General features: G+C 40.8%; 1 protein-coding gene and 1 long non-coding RNA gene across 3 annotated transcripts; one reads left to right on the top strand and one right to left on the bottom strand.

The window, feature by feature from the left end:
* Positions 1-16,167: 16,167 nt before the first annotated feature.
* LOC125255922 lies at positions 16,168-18,085 on the bottom strand. Of its 2 annotated transcripts, XR_007182031.1 has the most exons (3): positions 17,859-18,085; positions 17,605-17,663; positions 16,168-17,231 (listed from the first exon to the last, which is right to left on the bottom strand). It is a non-coding gene; the product is annotated as an uncharacterized LOC125255922 (long non-coding RNA). The 2 variants fall into 2 exon arrangements; XR_007182030.1 differs by having other exon boundaries at positions 17,605-18,085.
* Positions 18,086-18,116: 31 nt separating this feature from the next.
* Positions 18,117-19,913, top strand: LOC125255921 (transmembrane protein 238-like). Its single transcript, XM_048171459.1, has 2 exons — positions 18,117-18,749; positions 19,678-19,913. The coding sequence occupies exon 1, from the start codon at positions 18,185-18,187 to the stop codon at positions 18,737-18,739; it is 555 nt and encodes a 184-aa protein (XP_048027416.1). The 5' UTR covers positions 18,117-18,184; the 3' UTR covers positions 18,740-18,749; positions 19,678-19,913.

The raw sequence follows: 19,913 nt of genomic DNA, 5'->3' as shown, positions 1-19,913 counted from the left end.
AGAGATCAGACTGCTTTAGCTTTATTCCAGAATTTCCTATGGGTTTGTAGAACAGTTGTTTTGTATTAATACACAAAATGAAGCCTGTGCTCAACATCACTTGAAAAGATTTTCAGATTTATTCATTTCACATTTATTACACATTCCTCAGAAGTAAAGACCACTGCGGGCCGACGCTTCTCAGTGGAGGAGAACAGATGTTCCCCACTGGCAAAATATGTACTAAGATTTATGTATTCATTATATTTTATTTGATATTTAAGTTTCTGCAATGTTTTTCCTAATCCCAATGCTCCCATAAACTCCCATAGAAAAACTGTATCTTTAAGTTAACCACAGACTTTAATTTTCCTAAAAAACTTAAACTGTAATTCAAAAAACCCATTAGGGTCTTCAGAACAGCTAAAGTTATGATCCCCGTCACAGACCGGCCGTATCTGCAGGTGAATCCGCGGCTCTCGCCTGAACTGATGTTCCTCTGACCTTCAAACCCGATCCGACCGATGAAATCAGTCCCTCGTGCCCGGGTCAAAGGTCAAAGACAGGTCAGATATAAAATAATCATTGAGGAGCACTTCTTTCAGTACAAGCTTGTCAAAACGACATACATACTGATGTGACCTGGAAAATCACGGTCATCTTAAAATCATGTTCTGGAGCTCACTGAATAACAGAGCAGCTGGTTTTCCCAGAGCAGTGTGTGTCATTCTTCATTAACGTAAGGAAAATGAGGCTTTACACCTTCAAATCTGATCTATAAATCAGACAGGATAACAGGTTCATCTTTGAGATTGTTCCTTTCTCCAAGGATACAAATCATATACAGCATTTTTTCCATTTATATCACCTTTAATTATATAGCGCTTCATACAATACAGATCGTTTCAGAGCAGCTGAATTTCACTCAAAAATGAGAATAGAGTCGAGTCTCGGGTGTGTGAGAGGTGTGTGGGTCTGTGAGAGAGATAAATGTACAACTATGATAATAAACACTGATTTACATTCAAGACAATACATAACACAAGAAACAGACTGAAATGAGTAATGATTGAAAGAAAATTGTAATTTACATTTTTGCCCATTCCTGAGAGAAGCAGTGTGATTCATTCGATCAGGATGATTCGTTTGTGAATCAAATTGATGCGGTTCTCGAGTTCACTGACCGTAATGATCTGAAAATGATTAATGACTTACAATTCAGTCTGTTCGTCAATCAGAAGACTTCTTTTTCATCGCAATGGCACGGGAAAGCGTGACCAGCACAGCATTCAAACATTTCCGTGTTAAGTGTCAGAGTGCTTAAAGTAAGTCAGTGAGGTTTGGAGATACATGAGTAAATGATGACAGAATGGTGATTTATGGGTGAACTTTCCCTTTAACTCAGTCAAAGCCCGTAAAGAGCCGTCCTCATCCTCACCCGGTCTCAGTGCTGCCATAGAAACAAACAGGCTCGCTTTCTGACGGAGGTCGCTAATGCAATACACACGGCAAATGCAACACGAAAAAAAGTCATTTTTGCACAACATCATTGGACAGCGGCTCCATAAACGCTCGTGAACAGACTGCAAGTGTGGCAGGAACCTTTGGGGATTGCGTTTATTTGTATGCAGAGCACACGTTTGTTTGTCGTGGTTAGTTTAGACAGCTAATTGTAGTATGAAAGTGATTTTCCGTGGCAGAGAAAGGAGTCAGTGTGAGTCCCATCTGTACACCGCACTAATCAAAGACCCTGCAATCTGCAGGACATCTTCATCATTTAATTTCTACACAACTGTGAGTTAGAAATCATCTTTTATTCCGAATCACTTCCGACTTCCTGCTGATAAGGCGGTTTAGTTCGATAAAGATCAGACCTTGGAGGAAACTACACAAGATAATTCAGTGCTTTTCTAGGAATTCTCTCTTTCTCTTGTTTCATTCCTCCTTCTGAAGACTGTCTGAAGTCAGAAATCATATTTGCACAAATAAATCTGAACATGTTCCTTTTGCACGTTTATACATCTAAAATTATTAGTGGTAGAAAAGAAATGAGACACTGTCAAAGTACATGTTTTCTATATTTCAATAATTATGACAATATAAAGGCCAGTGATTTAATTCAGAGAACAACATGCTGTATATTTCACATCTGTCAACGATGCTTTTATATTCTGGGAATCATTTTCCATCAAAAATCCTTTGTAATAAAATAAAGAACAAACGGTTACAGTGTAACAGTAATTCACTACATGTTTACTATATGGTTAGGGTTAGATTAAATTACATGTAATTATACATAATTTCATAGTTATTACTACAGTAATTATATGTATCACACTGTAAAATAAAGTTTCAACAAACAAATGTATTACTATTCTGACCGTTATTCTTGCCATTTATAGCTTGATGAAGTTCTCCCGAAAGCTGCTTGGATTTTGCTATTTGTAGATTAATCTCCTGTCTTAGAGGATATTTAGCATTTAAATGTAAACTTTTAGAAGATAATTATGATGATTATCATCTGAATATGGAAGGCCTTGCCAGTCAAAGTCAAAAATAGCATCACATTGTGCCACAGAAAGAGCGATGAGTTTGCACAGTCCTATAAAAGACAATTATGATGATAAGGATAATTATGGCCATCTTCCATGCAATAATAAGAGGAGAATGAGAAAACAATCGTGACACTACAGCAAACGGGGGAACGAGCGCGGCTCTTTAGTATTGCTAATGCATTGCTGAGGGAAGGAAAAGGTCGTAGATCTTTGGCAAATGATGAAGCGCTCCAGACGGACACACATCAGAGCTGCTGGCCGACACGGACGCTCTGTGTAATTCAACCTGTCAGACCCGGCCTGGACCGCATTATTAAATACTGACATCAGCTTGGTGTGATTTTACAGTTTCCACCAAATGGTGTTTGTTGCTTTAAAATTCCTTTCAGGCACTGAAGGAGAAGCAGGCGTATGAAATCTGACAGGGACTCGTAACCCTGTGCTGTGAATCCTGGCCACACACACACACAAACACACAACGCATCTGCATTCATCTCATTACACATTTATTTTCTGATTCATATTAATGACAGCTGATAAATTATTTAGTCAGCTTTTTCTTTATTTCTCAAGGGTCATATCAAAGGCCATTTCTAAATCCTTCCCATTATCTATTCCAGAATAAATTGTCTCTGTCCCACTGCTCCTCTTCTGACCTTGCTGACTACAAAACTTCGGAGGGAATAATCGAGCACTTTGCTGCTCTTTTCCACTTAAATCCAAAGAACATTCTCCATGACTTTATCAAGTCAAAAATGACAAAAAAAAACAATAGCCGAATTTTTCTTTTCAGCTTGTGTCATGTTAACATTACTGTCAGGTTTATGGGGATTTTAATTCTAGATTTCAAATAGGACTCTGTGTGGTTGCCCAATTTAAAATATTTTTTGGTCCTGAAAATCTACTGAGACGAGCTGATATTGGCACCGGAATTGGGCTTAAGATCAGTAGAGCGACGTTTTCTTGTGGGAAGGCATCTCTCTCTCTCTCTCTCTCATGAGAGGTAAATCCATTACACAACTGAGCCACACACCGGCTTTATGAACTCCACCACTGCTTTAAAATGCTTAGGTCTGCTTTTTGCTACACTCAGAGGCAAAGCGCTTGGACTCAGACTAAGTGTTTCATTATTATTCTAATTAATGGAGAAAATTAAATGGATCTGTAGTATTTAAGTGAATGATTTTTCATATACTTTGTCAGTAACTACAATAGAGGGGGTTTATACTTCTGCCACCCACTCCAATTACGAAATCCTTCAGTCCCTTTCCATGATCACTCTCCCTAACCTACAGTTATCAGCACGTAATCAAGGGTATGATCGCGCTACTCAGTAGAGCTTGGCTTGGTAAATGTTGTCATATATCTTGGGAGCACATTTACTGCTGTTGGACGAGGAGATTACCCTTAATGAGGCTTCCTGTGAAAGAAATAATCAGTAATTATGGGCACTGAAGTGTACACTTCATGCTGAACACTGAAGCATCAATTATGATAACCAAAGTACATATAATGGAGGTCACACTGCAAATCAATGGATGAACTGCTAATAAAAGCCTTTCAGCACATTGTAAACGCTCATATATAATGCTCAAGACTGTCTGACCCATTATGAGACAAAGAGAGGGGTGTAAAAGTCCCCGTGAAAAATGATTAAATAAGCATTATTTAACAAAAACATTCTATATTATTAAGAAAACAATTCATAATTATAATCAGTAATGCATTTTATTATTCTACACACACACACACGTTTAATTGCACATTTATGTGGACTTTTGGACCTAACTCTATTCCTTAAAACGTTGGTTCCCAAGGAATGCATGGTAAAGGAATGATGACGGTCAGGACTTCAGTCAGTGATTGGCCTGGAGAAAGCAGCAGCAGAAACACTCATCACTTTGAGCATCATTCTCTCATTTGTCCATTAAAACCCTCCAAACAGCCAGCAGCACCTCAAACCCGCTGCGTGTGTCAGCTGAGGTATAGTGGAAATGCTGTCGGTCGATGGGAGAGAGAGCCCAGGCCTTCATCCCTCCCGCGGGACACGGACTTATTCCTCCTGTTCCTGGACCACAGGCTCCTTTTGATTTCAGAGGGCTGCTGCGCTCAGAAGAGAAGCAATGCATCAAAACGCCTGCACAGGGCTGCAGATAACAGAGCTCAGCCTGAGGAATAATAGACTTGATTGAATTAGCCATCCATTTCTCGGCATGCTCATAAATCTGGGATGCCTTGATCTCACTGGCAGCCAAAAGGGGCCTGGACTGAAAAGAGAGGCGGCCTCTCAGCCACGGCAATCACAATAAGCCTGAGCCCAGAGAGAGTTAATGCACGGCTGTATCTAAAAGCTTCTCCCTTTAATCTGGGAGAGGCGGACAGGGACCTTCCCTGGCTCGATTGGGACAGACTCCATCCCCGAGCCTCTGGATGTCAGAGGACACGTCATTATGATGCCTAATAGAGATTCAGAGGAACACACACACAATGAACGAATATGCTGGAAAAACATCTAATGCATCTGTCGTGACGCTTTCAGAACTTTCTAAAGCCGTTTTACTACAGCGAGACATTCATATCATGTATCATGTCACGATTCGATACATATCACGATACTGAACTCACGATACGATATTATTGTGGTACTCCAAGACATATGGTAAAAGCATAACAAAAAATGTACTGTTGATTAAAATGCTAATTTTGATTTCATATAAGCGTGGACTTGGTGTCGGTAACCCAATGCACAGGACAATGCTGACACCAGAATAAAAATATTCATTTGCCATTATCAGCACCCACACATATTCCCCCATTGCATTATTATACATTATATTCAACATTATATATAGTAGTTTTTAATGTAGTACTGACACTAAAACTCTGTAAACTTGAATTTTTTCCGCACACAGTACTTTTCATTTTGGGTGAACTATGCACAACACATTTTGTCACTATCCACAATACGATATTGTTGCATTTCCGATTTCAGCTTCGGATTAAATATTTTAACAGTGCAGACGTATGTGCTGAATCCAGTCCAAACTATGAGTGTGAGGTACTGTTCTGAATAATGGACTGTTATGGATAAAAACATCAGAAATTATTCATTGTAACTGTTTACAGTGTAACCTTGACAGCTCAATCCTCCTTCCAAAAGTCACGGCAGCACCCAGAAGAACCGAAGCTCTCTGATTTTACATTCAGACGGGCACCTTGAACTTAGTGATTCAGGAAGATTTTATTTATTTTTTGTTTAGAGCTGTTTGGTTGGAAGAGTTGAGGGAATTGGGAAGCGAGACGGCGGGTTTACACACTCAGACGTGAGTGTAAGACGAGGTCGCGGGCTGGCGTCGCACCGGAGGCCGACAGAGGCAGGCGTGTGGGGATACTCCACTCCATGAAGGGTTAGGAAAGACTCTAGTAAACTGGGAAGTTGCTACTATAGTGCGTCTCGTGAACAGAAGCTCTCAGACTCTTACATTCAGACAGGGGCGCCCCGAACTTAGTAGTCTTTAGTTAAATATTTTTACTTCCCAATGCAATATATTGCATATATTTTTATTTCTTCTGTGATTATTTTAACTCCTTTTCTATGTAAATCACTTTGAATTACCACTGTGTATGAAATGTGCTTTATAAATAAGCTTGCCTTGCCTACAGTACACGGGTAGCTGTTCATTAGTTATTAGTTAGTGGAGGGTAAAAACAGATGTTTATATATGTGAAAAGGAGGCTTCAAAGACAAACTTAAAGTTCATTATGACTGACACTAGAGGAGCTGCGACTGTCAAATCCAGAGATCGTAGAGAGTGAAAAGATCCAATCAAACTTCAAGACAAAAAATGAGAATAACTCATTATCCTGACATTCATATGAGGTCATGCATTGGTACAGTAGTTCTGTGCTTCTACAGCTGCATCTCTCCAACATGACCACATATAGACTGTTTCAACCAGACTTAAATGCAAGACTAAATCTGCTAAAATGATCATTCTGTGTGAGAACAGAACTAGTGATGGTTGACAGTAAACACTTTAACTTGTTTGGTTTGGGAGAAAAGCAATATTAGCAGGCGGAGCCCCATTAATGTCCCACCAGCTGTGTTGTGTTCATGTTAACTCTCTCTGTATGAGACACACAGTCAACATCTGTGAATGAATCCAGACTCATTCCTGTGCTCAGCTCATCAGACCGGCGTTCAGCAGAGAGCTGAACTGAAGATACACTTACACTGATTTAAAGGGATAGTTCACATTCTGTCATCAAGCACTTGGAACAACAAACCATGACACAATGTTCAATGCAGATACACGCTCAATGTAAATACACACTGTAAATACATGCATTTCATGTATGATGGCACAAAGTTCAAGAATTAGCCATCAAATCGAATTTAAAAATAAGAAATAAGAATTTTGAAATAAGAAATAAGAATTTACAATAAGCTTCATTTGTTAACAATGCATGAACTAACAAGGAGCAAAATAATCTTACAGCATTTATTAACCTTTGTTAATGCCTACAGGAACAGGCACAGAGTCTTGTTTAAACGGACCAAATACACACTGACAAAAGAAAAGATCGGAGCAGCTAAGAGGAACTATTCTGAAAGGCCGAGAAACCAGTTTTCAGCTCACGACCCTGCGTCAGCGTGGAAAGGCCAGAACGACATTACTAAGTATATACATGTGCTGGTCATATAATTAGAATATCATCAAAAAGTTGATTTATTTTACTAATTCCATTCAAAAATTGAAACTTGTATATTATATTCATTCATTACACACAGACTGATATATTTCAAATGTTTATTTCTTTTAATTTTGATGATTATAACTGACAACTAAGGAAAATCCCAAATTCAGTATCTCAGAAAATTAGAATATTACTTAAGACCAATACAAAGAAAGGATTTTTAGAAATCTTGGCCGACTGAAAAGTATGAACATGAAAAGTATGAGCATGTACAGCACTCAATGCTTAGTTGGGGCTCCTTTTGCCTGAATTACTGCAGCAATGCGGCGTGGCATGGAGTCGATCAGTCTGTGGCACTGCTCAGGTGTTATGAGAGCCCAGGTTGCTCTGATAGTGGCCTTCAGCTCTTCTGCATTATTGGGTCTGGCATATCGCATCTTCCTCTTCACAATACCCCATAGATTTTCTATGGGGTTAAGGTCAGGCGAGTTTGCTGGCCAATTAAGAACAGGGATACCATGGTCCTTAAACCAGGTACTGGTAGCTTTGGCACTGTGTGCAGGTTTCAAGTCCTGTTGGAAAATGAAATCTGCATCTCCATAAAGTTGGTCAGCAGCAGGAAGCATGAAGTGCTCTAAAACTTCCTGGTATACGGCTGCGTTGACCTTGGACCTCAGAAAACACAGTGCACCAACACCAGCAGATGACATGGCACCCCAAACCATCACTGACTGTGGAAACTTTACACTGGACCTCAAGCAACGTGGATTGTGTTCCTCTCCTCTCTTCCTCCAGACTCTGGGACCCTGATTTCCAAAGGAAATGCAAAATTTACTTCCATCAGAGAACATAACTTTGGACCACTCAGCAGCAGTCCAGTCCTTTTTGTCTTTAGACGCTTCTGACGCTGTCTGTTGTTCAAGAGTGGCTTGACACAAGGAATGCGACAGCTGAAACCCATGTCCTGCATACGTCTGTGCGTAGTGGTTCTTGAAGCACTGACTCCAGCTGCAGTCCACTCTTTGTGAATCTCCCACACATTTTTGAATGGGTTTTGTTTCACAATCCTCTCCAGGGTGTGGTTATCCCTATTGCTTGTACACTTTTTTTCTACCACATCTTTTCCTTCCCTTCGCCTCTCTATTAATGTGCTTGGACACAGAGCTCTGTGAACAGCCAGCCTCTTTTGCAATGACCTTTTGTGTCTTGCCCTCCCTGTGCAAGGTGTCAATGGTCGTCTTTTGGACAACTGTCAAGTCAGCAGTCTTCCCCATGATTGTGTAGCCTACAGAACTAGACTGAGAGACCATTTAAAGGCCTTTGCAGGTGAAATAAACATTTGAAATATATCAGTCTGTGTGTAATGAATGAATATAATATACAAGTTTCACTTTTTGAATGGAATTAGTGAAATAAATCAACTTTTTGATGATATTCTAACTATATGACCAGCACCTGTAACATATAGTCATATACTAACATAACTCCTCCCTCTACACCAGTGACTGCACCTCCAAAGACCCTCTGTCAAGCTCCTGAAGTTTGCAGACAACACCACATTCATTGGCCTCATCCAGGACGGTGACGAGTCTGCCTGCAGTCAGGAGGTTAAAGAGCTGGCTGTCTGGTGCAGTCACAACAACCTGGAGCTGAACACACTCAAAACAGTGGAGATGATAGTGGGCTTCAGGAGAAACACCCCAGCATTATTCCCACTCGACATCATGGACAGCACTGTGGCACCAGCATCTCTCAGGACCTGAAGTGGGAGTTCCACATATACTCCACTGTCAAAGAGGACCAGCAGAGACTGAACTTATTTCACTAGCTGAGGAAGATCAACCTGCCGCAGTTCTACTCTGCAGTCACCAAATCCATCCTCTGCACTTCTATGACTGTCTGGTTCAGCTCAGCTACCAAATCAGACCTTAGAAGATTACAGCTGAGCGAATCACTGGTACACCTCTTCCCACTCTCCAAGAACTGAGTGAGTAGAAGGGATGGCAAAATCATTCTGGACTCTCACACCCGAGCCACTTCCTCTTTGAACCCTACAGAGAACTGAACTCCAGAACAACGGTTTCTACCCTCAGGCAGTCCATCTCATGAACAGTTAATGCCCCCGCTGGCAATAAACGTGCAATACACAACACTATTACATTTATTTATTTAACACACCATCCTTCTTATTTACAGTTCCTTGCATTTGTACATAACATGCCTGTAGACACATATACCGTCTATTGTTATTTTTTAAAATATTTTGTATAGGGTTATTTCCTATTCACTTATTCTATTTTTATTCTTTTTATTTTATGTATTGTCCCAGTAATTGTGCTGTGGAAGCTTCGGTCAACAAACAAATTCCTCGTATGTGTAAACATAAATAAAGCTCTTTCTGATTCTGATTACAGAAAAACAGTTTTTCAAAAATCCCTTACTGTACTTTAAACTAATGTTAACAGATACAACTTTTGCTCTTAATGATGTATTACTAAATGTTGAGATTACACTGGTATTCCTATCATTATGTGGACATTCCATAGACGTAATTGTTTTTATAATGTACAAACTGTATATTCTCTCCTCTACACTAACCTACCCCAAATCTACCCATCACACAAAATGTTCTGCATTTTTACATTTTCAAAAAACATTGTGTATGATTTATAAGCTTCTTTCCTCATGGGGACCTAAACAATGTCACCAAGGTCAAAATTTACTGGTATTACTATACTTGTGGGGACATTTGGTCCCAATAACACAGTGCTGCCCGACCAAAAAACTTCTTTTTTTTTTTTTTTTAAATGGAGTGTCTGCATTGAAGCATGGAGGCATAGTGGGCAAGTGGAAATAACATGGCTTTTTTAACACAGCATAACTCTCAATCCTGAGACTCGGCCTCCGAACACTGTGCAGGCCTATCAATATCCTTGTCTTATGATGCCCTTTCATGAAGGCCAAGTTGGCCTGGGTGAGATAACTAAGGTACATGCTGGAGGAGTTTTCTGAAACCTGACCAGCAAGCTAAGCCTCTCACAATAGCATCTGCGGCAGGGCTTTATATATTACGCACAAGCTGCAGCGCTGAGTCTGGAAACATTAAATCATTGTGTTCTGCGACGTCTTAATAATTCAAGTCACTGAATTGTCATCCGTTTTGTTGGCTCAAAACCAAGACAGTCGTTATAATGCGTGTTTGCCCCACACTGTGAGGTGGATGGCGTGAATCAGAAAATGTGTGCTGATAATGATGGGGTCGTGCGATGACAATGACTCAGTTAATTGCTATAACCTTTTCTTGCCAAGCTGGAGCTGCATGTCAGCGCTGGAGGGAAATTTGGCTTGTTGCTGTTCCGCTTCATTGATTGCTGTATTTGCTGATTTACGCACTGTGTCATGACAGGCCAAACTAAGACATGACGCTCACAAACACTATCACACCGTCACAAAACAAACTGAAGAATTCAAGTTTATAAGAGAGGGAATTCAAAGACAAGCACATATAGACACACTGAAAAAATACTGTCAAATACAATATGATTTGACATCACTTAAAGGGATAGTTTACCCAAATAAAATAAAACGTAATGATGAAATGACAATTTAACAATGAGAGAATTTATTCATTTTAACATTTAATAGCAACCTAATAATTCCTTGAATTCAAAATGTGCGAAACTGTCGGCAGCGGAGTTCAGTTCAAACAGTCGGACAATGATGCCTACAGAGCCAGAGAATATATAAAGACAAAACGGGTATAGTCTAATTTAATTACGGTTAATGCTTAATAAACTGGTAAACTTTTTATCTGTAAAACAATGATGAACTGTAATAAAGTGCTCTCCCCTTCATTACTGCCGTATCCAGCATCGCTCCAGAGACTGGATCATGAACAGTCTGTATTGAACCATCCTTGAGTAACAACTTTTTAGCAAAACCTGTGTTTTGCATTGTCCCTCGTTCACAAAGCAGTCTGGTGTAAAATGATTTGTGCAGACATAAACAAATTTAGGTATAGGGGGCGCATTCTCTTCAAAAACAAAACGAATCCACTGTGTCTTCAGCGGCTCTGATGTCGGGAGCACATGAAGACTGTTATGTTCACTCTTACATCCAACAACAAAACACCAGACATTGCTGTCGCTAAAGCTGCTCCGGCTGGGAGAAAATGGCGGACGGTGTACAACTCGCTCAGGCGAGTCTATGCTAATATGGTCAGCAGTCGTGGGCGGGGCCTGTGCAAAGCGACGTCACTTTGCCCATAATCTGCAAATGGCTTGTTCTGAGACGCTGCTTATGATTTATGGGGTATAAAAAAAGAGGAGGGGTGGATTTTTATCATTATAAGGTGGTTGTGTTCACACACTGCCAAAACACATTTATGTTCAAACACCATGTAAAAGTGAATTTTGCATAATAGATGTCCTTTAAGGTAGGATACAGCATACAGTAACGCACCACCGAAACAGAGCAGGAATGCGGTTCCTCTCGTGGATGTGCCCGTGTCCATTTACTGTCTGCCATGGGGACCTGCTGAAACGCTCCACGCTTCTCTGAATGAGGCCAAATCCACGGATCGGTCTTGGCATGCACTAGTGGGCCGCGGGAAGCACTACAAATCGCTCGCATCCACCCGTCCTGCCAAATCCCACATCGGGAGCGCATGCTAGTCAGAGGACAAATGTGATAGATGGCACGTCTTCTGAGCCGTCAGAGGGTTTGTTTTACAATTAGACATCTCCAGGTGGTGTGCGGCCCGGCGAAGCTAAACGAAGAAGGCTGAATCCTGTTTGCGTCAGACTCGGGTGAGTGTCTGACAGTTAGGTCCCTCATAAATGTTGCCTGAGATCTCATTATGCCAGACCTTCGGCCCGTTCCTGATGGGGTTTAGCCACATGTCCTTGACACGCAGATACAAGCGCAGATATTTTTCACAGTGGCGTCCGGAGAATCGTAATTGCATTGGGCGCGTGCTTCAAAGCACAGTGCTGCTAATTCAAAACAACTTGATCCGTGGGTAAACAAGTATATGTGTGGATATGAATACATAAAGAAAAAACGCCTTTTGTTACTATCATACTTATGAAGTGATTATTCATGCTCAGATCCCTTAGTCCCCAAATAAATGAAAAGAGCTTAGTTCTGCAGGCTCATTAAACAGACAACGGCTGAAACAACTCATAACAGATCAATGAAGCACTAGCTGATCATAATGATGCTTTCAAACGAGAGCCGCAGTGGTGAAGTGTCAAATTGCACACTTCCGTCCAATTAAATTATCATCTACGCTGCATTCGGGGCAAAATACGATGTTGCTCATTGTTTGTTTTTTGGAAAGTGAAGAATCTCAGCCGATCTATGGTGGTGTGGCTCGAGAGGAAAATCCACCTGATTGAAAACACTCTTCAGCAGAAGCTCAGAGATGAATCCAGTGTGTAGGACAGCACAGGCAGCTGATTTCTGTTTTCATTACACATGCAAGTATTGCTCTTACATACTTGAACAGGCAAGACAGTTTGTCAGGACTTCATCCCAATATCAAATGTCTTCAAGTCAGCAATAAAATCTGACAACAATGCTTTAGATGCTGCTTCTATAGCTCAAATCAGACTAAAAAACACATTTTTCATTCTGGTCCAGCTATTAAAAAGGCGTCTGGCTCTTTTAACTGCCAACTGATCATTGCATTTTTCTACAGATGCTCAGTCTCTCTGTCTTTGAATAGATTCTGGCCGATACCAATAAATATATAACTGATATGGTATTAATATATCATGAGATTGCTGAAGTTTATGCCCTTACCTAAATGAAAAGTTAAAAGTCAGAACAAGAACCCTGAAAACATAACCCATGAAACGTAAACTATAACTATCATCATAATGCTCAGGTTTTTTAGCCCCAGCACATGAAATGAAGACGTACAAATGATTTTATAACAGAACGGCCCTGAAACGATGGAACTAAATCTGTTTCGTTCTTATATTATCACGTGTATCCCTCAGCACAAGCTGCGTTCAGTGCTGACACAGGCATATACTCATTTACCATCTGTAAGAGAAAACACATCAAAGAAATAAAAGATGACAGAAGAATATACCTGCAATACTCAAAAATGACAAAACATCCAAAGTCAGGAGAGAAATTCGCTTCTGACAATTGGAAAATGAATGTAGTCGACTTTTTTGTCTCTGAGGGAAGACGTTTTGAGATTATAAAGATTATAATAAAGAATGTAATGCAATTTCAATAGCAGATGTCTCATGGGAACCCATGCGGTGTCGAGCGCCTGACAAAACATTAGCTGGAAGACGGTAAAAAGGTTCCTTTACTTCAGAGAAATAAGATGAAGAGGCAATGACTGAGCAGTCTTTAAAGCTGCAGTCTGTAACTTTTCTCGATTCAAAATTATCCAAAATCAATTTTTGAGCAAGGACATAACCAGCCAGTGTTCAAATCTCCTTACCTTGGCCCGATACACAACGGTAAGCTTGTTATAATGTTTACTAATTCGGATGGTACTGGTAGGTTTTTCACGGGAAATTCGAGCATGCAGCCGTTCGTCTTTGCATCATTACGTCAGGCATGAAGAAGTAGTTCCAGCTAGCAGTCTCTATCATGTGAGGATCATTTATCCTTTTCTCACAGCAGCTGCAATAATTAGACTAATCATACTGATGGCGGATTGTATGGTATGACAAATCAATGTTAGAGATTAGACTGTACAGAAATTGAAATCTACAGGTAATGCTAATACACACTAAATACACACAGTCACGCAATGCTGATGTTGTTAACATTAACGATTTTAGAAAAAGTATAACAATAATATTAATTTCCACAGTTTGATGTGATATGAGCCAAGCGATCCTTAGATTTATTCACCATTGGCAGTGTGATTTAGTCCAATGCTTTTTTTCCCCTCAGTTGGTCAGAACAAAAGTGGCAGATTTGTTATTCGATCAGATGACATTTTCAAGTGAAAATTCTTATTTTGGTCATTCTTCCACCCGTGCGGTGACTGACGGCCACATATTCTCCTCAAAACATCAGATTCATCCGCGCTGAGGAGCCGTGCCGATGCACAACATACGAAAAGATGATAATTCTGCAAATAACTGCAAATGCAGGATTCAAACAGAGATGGCGTCAAAGAGGCAAAACTTACAGACTGCAGCTGTAATAACGGCATAAACCATTGAAAACTGGAGATGTACAGCTTTTAGTCCATATCTACATGCAGGGGTTTTCCAACCGAAAGACCGCAGGGAAGAGCAAAATAAAGTTTTACAAAAAATATTTTATTCATAATTGTAATCAAGTTGGAATCAAGAAATGCTAGTGTAGTATACAATTAACTTTTAGTACACAGATGCATTAAAAATGTCTTTCTCATCCAGAAAGACGGACCAAAAATCCTGATGACTCATCCTGCGCCACACAGATTTCTGTCCAATCAAACGCTTCACCTGCCCTGACACACCCTGCAGCCAATCAGCACACGTTACCGGCAGCTTATCCTGAAGAATGCCTCTTGTCCTCGAGATAAAGAGAGTCACTCTTTTCTTCTTTTAACAGGTTGTAAATTGAAGTTGGCTCCTGATGAATGCAGTGGTTTGAGTCTATTCCATCAATTACAGTTGGCAACACAATACAGGTTAGCTGTCAGCAGGCAGAAGTTACACTTGTTGTACGGATGGGCTTTATCAGCGTACATGCAGCTAAACACCTCATGTGGGCTTCAATTCACAGATAGCAATAAAAAGAATAGCCAGGAATGACGACAAAATCATAATCACCCCAGATGGATGAATCAACTGTGCGTTTAGATAAACCTGCTGTGTGAGGATCTGTTCGGAGAGATAAGACTGATCTCTGTTTCTGTCCTCGAGCTGCAGGCCTCGTGTTTATCGCTGCGAAATCAAAGGCGTAGGGATCGACTCTAGCGTGGGACGAGCAGGACGGAGCTGCGGCCCAAACGCACGTATGTATCAGACGAGCTGATGGAAACACGCACGTGTCACGGGACGCCAGCGCATCGTCTTTCAGCCTGATTAAGAAGTGACATTCATCACGCCGCTGTCAGATAAGATACGTGGCTCTCGCGTTCAACGTGTACAGCACTTACACTTTAGCTATTATTCGAAGGATTTCTTCAACTACCACACAAATCCTAGCGGTAAGCCGTCACTGAGAAGGATAATAAAAAAACAAATTAGCCTCCTTCCCTTCCCACTCCTTTTTTCTGAATTATTGTGCTGTGGCACGGCTGATATGAAAGCTCTCAGGAAGGTGATGAACGGCGAGTGTAAACATTCAGCTGTGATTAGTGACGACGAGAGCTTAGAGCCGCATGGCCATCCGCGATAAATAAGCGACCTTGGGGACGCGGAAGGACTGACGCTAAGAGCCGGTGCACTTTGACCCTGGAAGTCACAAAACGCTGCCTGCAGCGTCAACAGATCCAGAGATGACAGCCTTGCCGTTCGAGTCTCCTCGATATGATGCACGACTCGCTGGTGTTTCAGGCGGCTCTCGTCCGAGGAAACATCTGATTCCGTGAGACTGTCATACGTTTGGGAAAGCTGCAGGTAAGAGAGAGCGAGGCGGGCAGCAGCGATGCCTCTGATAGCAGAATGTCTGCTTAAATGCTCGGGAAGCTCAAGCGTGTCAGAGCTACAGATCCTCTGGGAAATCAAGACTTGGAGGAAGGCAGACTCTCTGGAAAGATCCCCGGCTCCAAGCACTGAGATCTGACATTTTGAAATGTGAAGTTTTGGACCACCTGCTGTAAACGGAGGTCCGTTCTGAGGCCTGATTAGAAAGAGCTGTGAAAGACCTAATTTGTCTTGTTACGTCTGGAGATCGGCTCTGATTCTTCAAGCTGAGAATCTCTCCTGTAATGAGATCAGAGCCATCGCTGTCTTCATTCATCTTCTGACGCTGAATTATGCAGCGTAGATCTGTTCTTCACAAAAGCTGTTCTAGGAAAAATAAATATTTGACATCATTTCCAATAGGCTTTGGGATCTTGTAAAAACATTCAATCAGAGACAGTAGGTGACGTTCTCCTGAGATGATCGACACGCCGATCACAAAACAGAACAATTGAAATCTTACAAGATGTTTTAGTACTGAAAATATGCCATCTTTTGATCGGGAGAAATGAGTGTTGCTGCTGCAAGCTATCGAGGAAAAATATTGTTTTTTACAGAATTATCAAGATTCAGGCTATTAAAAGAACAGCTTAGCCTCTTTGAGTAATGAATGAGTTACCGTCCTCCAGTGATTATCTCAATACACATCATGATATACAGCTATTGTGAATCTCACAGCTTCCAACAAAATGGCCACTCTCACCCTGCAATGCAGTCCATGACAGAGAGTTTCGCTTCAGCTGCAGCACACCAGCGTTCAGGTGAAGAGAACATCTTCAGTCTTTCTGACTGACTTTACTGCTGTATCTACTCTATGATCCGTCCCAGAGCTCGTCTGCATCCCGTCACTCCTACATTAACATGTGGTTTATTGTCTGCATTTCAATACTGCCGTGGGAAGAGCTAAACATCTTTGACTGTGTCACTTTCCTGCTCAGTTCAGCGTTCGCTTCTTGGATATATTCAATGAACAGTTTAGAAAAATACAAGCTTTCACTAGCTTTGGTCCCCCAGGACATAATTATTTCCAACACCTTATTATGCTTGTCCTAGTCAGAAGACAGTATCGGCTGGCATCATCTCTCTGAATGCAGATGAAGGGATTCTCTAAACATCACCGAGACGTGCTCTGAGCTTCACGGGTGTTATAATGTTATAATATTTACTCATACGGCGGAAACGGGCGTATAAATGAATGATTTTGCTCACTTTGTGGTGCCATGTTTGAGATCTGATTATATCACAGCACATGTCTGCAGTTGCTCGCGAAGATCACTAGCGCCATCTGCCGGTTACATCAGCGACACAACAAACTTCCGGTACAGGTTTCAGTCAGACACTTCTGTATAACATTACACAGGACATTATTAAAAATAAAAAAGCCTAGTCCTTTTTTCACGAGCCAATTTAATGGCTAGCATGTTTGTATCATAGGCTAAAAATAATGCAATTAATGTTATCATTTAATTGCATTAACAAACTAACAATGAAAAATACTTGTACAGCATTTATTATAGGTTAGGGTTAATTTCAGCATTTTTAATCATGCATTATTAAAATCGAAAATTTATTTAAATGAAGTTGCATTTTACAGCATTAACAAAGATGAATAAATACTGTATCGAATGTGCTGCTCATCAGCGACATTAACATTATTGTAAAGTTTTACCAATTAAATCACATTTTCACACTCTTGATTAGGAATGACACTTTACCTTCATTTTTCTTTGTTTTTTCACACATTCATCTTGTTTTCTCCTGGTAAACAAGAAGCCTTTGAAATAAAACATCACAAGGAGCAAAACTGTTTGTTGAATGACGTCAGGCACTTTTACAAAGTGGATAAAAATCATTTTCACACAAAATCAAAACTGTTTTATTGTTTAATGATTAATTCACTCTTTGTTTCATCAATCAAACCCATGACCAATGTACCCATAATAAGCAACTGGTGAAGTGAAAACCTTACCTTGGAAAAACAACTTTTTCAAATTCCCCAGGATCAAAGAGAACGCTAATGCGCATGCGCGGAGCAACAATCACGCTCAGGGGGCGTTTCCCGAAAGCATCGTTATTATTGAACTCTGTTGGCAACTCTGAGTTCGCTTGGAAACGCAGCCCAGGTTTGCGGTGCACGAACGTTATTTAACGTGTTTCAACTTGAAAGCTTCGTTCACGTTCAAAACAACTCCGCGTGTCAGAGAGCGCATGCGCACTTCCAGGTTCGTCCTGGGTGACGTCACACGCAGGGCGGTGCTACGAGCAGGTGTATTTCACAGGTGTAAAGAGAAGTAAATGCGAGCGCGTTTTGTGCGCTTGTTTGATGTTTGTCTCAGGAGCGTCATGGCCCCAGAGTGCGTCGGGGGCTGCGCCGCGTTATTCGCCCTCGGGCTCGCGTTTGATATCACCGGGTTCGTCTTGCTTTTAGTCGGGATTTTTGCCAATCTGCGACTGGACGGCAGATTTTACGGAGACTTTCTAATCTACACTGGCTCCTTAATAGTGTTCCTCAGTCTCTTCTGGTGGGTCATGTGGTACACGGGGAATATTAAAGTTTCCTCGGAGGATCTGGAGAAAACCACCTTTGATAACTTTGCGCACTGGGCGCGGAAACTCTCCGAGCGCCTGTCCAAGAGCGGGAAAAAGCCTCTGGAAGCCCGAGAGAAGCGCATCGATAACGGGAAGAACGGCGATGTGACACATCACGCTCCGACGCGGATAACGTGGGAAAACTCGGGAACGGCGGGACGCGTCAATGAAGCGTACGAGAGGAGCTGCGATGAGAAGACGGTGGAGCTGGAGATCCTGAAGAACTCCGAGATGTTCGGGAAACAGGAACGAGTCCTCTGACACCGAACCGGTACGCGGTCCATCTAACGCAACCGACTTCTGTTCACATCACGGGGAGTAACGCGACGCACGCCTGTAGATTTAAGGATGTTTATCAAATAAATTATGAAAATCTATAGCAGACTTTCAGAAAGATGCTAAAATCACTCATTTACACAAAGGCAAGAAAATAAACAGGCTGAAACTGAACAGGGTGGAAATAAAGGGACTGAAGGTGTCAGAAGATATATTAAACCATCCTCTGAAATTCTGATAATATTGTACTGATTTATGTAATTTGTATCTGCGAGGATAGAAGGTTTTGTAGTGAGAGAAACTAATAGAATAGAATAGAAAGAATGACGTCACATCCTGGAGAACATCTGAAATCTCTGATATGAACACTGAATCTGTCTCTTCTTCAGCTCCTCATCCTCTGCTTAACTCTCTCTCAGAGGATCTTCTGGGTTTGGTCTTCCATTTTATTTTTGATTCCTAATCATTTGATGTAGTGCACTTATCGTTTGTTAAAGTGATATTACAAAAGACTATCAGGGTGGAAAGTTTGTTTACCAGTTAAACATGTTAGTATCGATTTAAGAAGTTTCTTCATGTCAGAAGATATTGTAGCATCTTCAAACTAAAGTGAAATAATTATTCAATTCACTCCACTATTAAACACACACATATATATATACACATACATACATACGCATATTATATATATATAAATGTATGCATATGAATGATGGGGAAAATCACAAAATTGACTGCATAACAGTAACAGAAATGGCCTACAACTATAGCTTGTGTGATTCAGGGTCAGGCTGATGTTCAGCTTCTTGTACCATTTTGCATAAAGTTAGGATGTTTTAAATGTTTATATTTTAAAATGATAGATGCAGTTCTGTGGAAATGTGTTTCTGATGCCGTCAGACTCAAAGCGTTTCTCTCCGCAGGTGCTTCTCTTCCACGAGAGTCTGACGAAGAAGGAGAAAAGCAGCAGTTTTTAACCAAACCTTCATATTTGGACTGGCTGAGAAATGAAGTCATTCATCAGGGAAACGTTTTTAATTTGATGCATTTCTATGAGCACTTTATACATGATTTATGTATTTGTACTTTTAACTTGTACATATGAAAGGTAAACTTCAGATTTACCATCTTTATAAAATAAAGGGTTGTCAGAAAATGA

Source organism: Megalobrama amblycephala, linkage group LG20 (genome assembly GCF_018812025.1).
Source record: "Megalobrama amblycephala isolate DHTTF-2021 linkage group LG20, ASM1881202v1, whole genome shotgun sequence".
Taxonomy (NCBI): domain Eukaryota; kingdom Metazoa; phylum Chordata; class Actinopteri; order Cypriniformes; family Xenocyprididae; genus Megalobrama; species Megalobrama amblycephala.
Note: the sequence above shows the minus strand (reverse complement) of the source record. Positions and strands in the feature narration are given on the sequence as shown.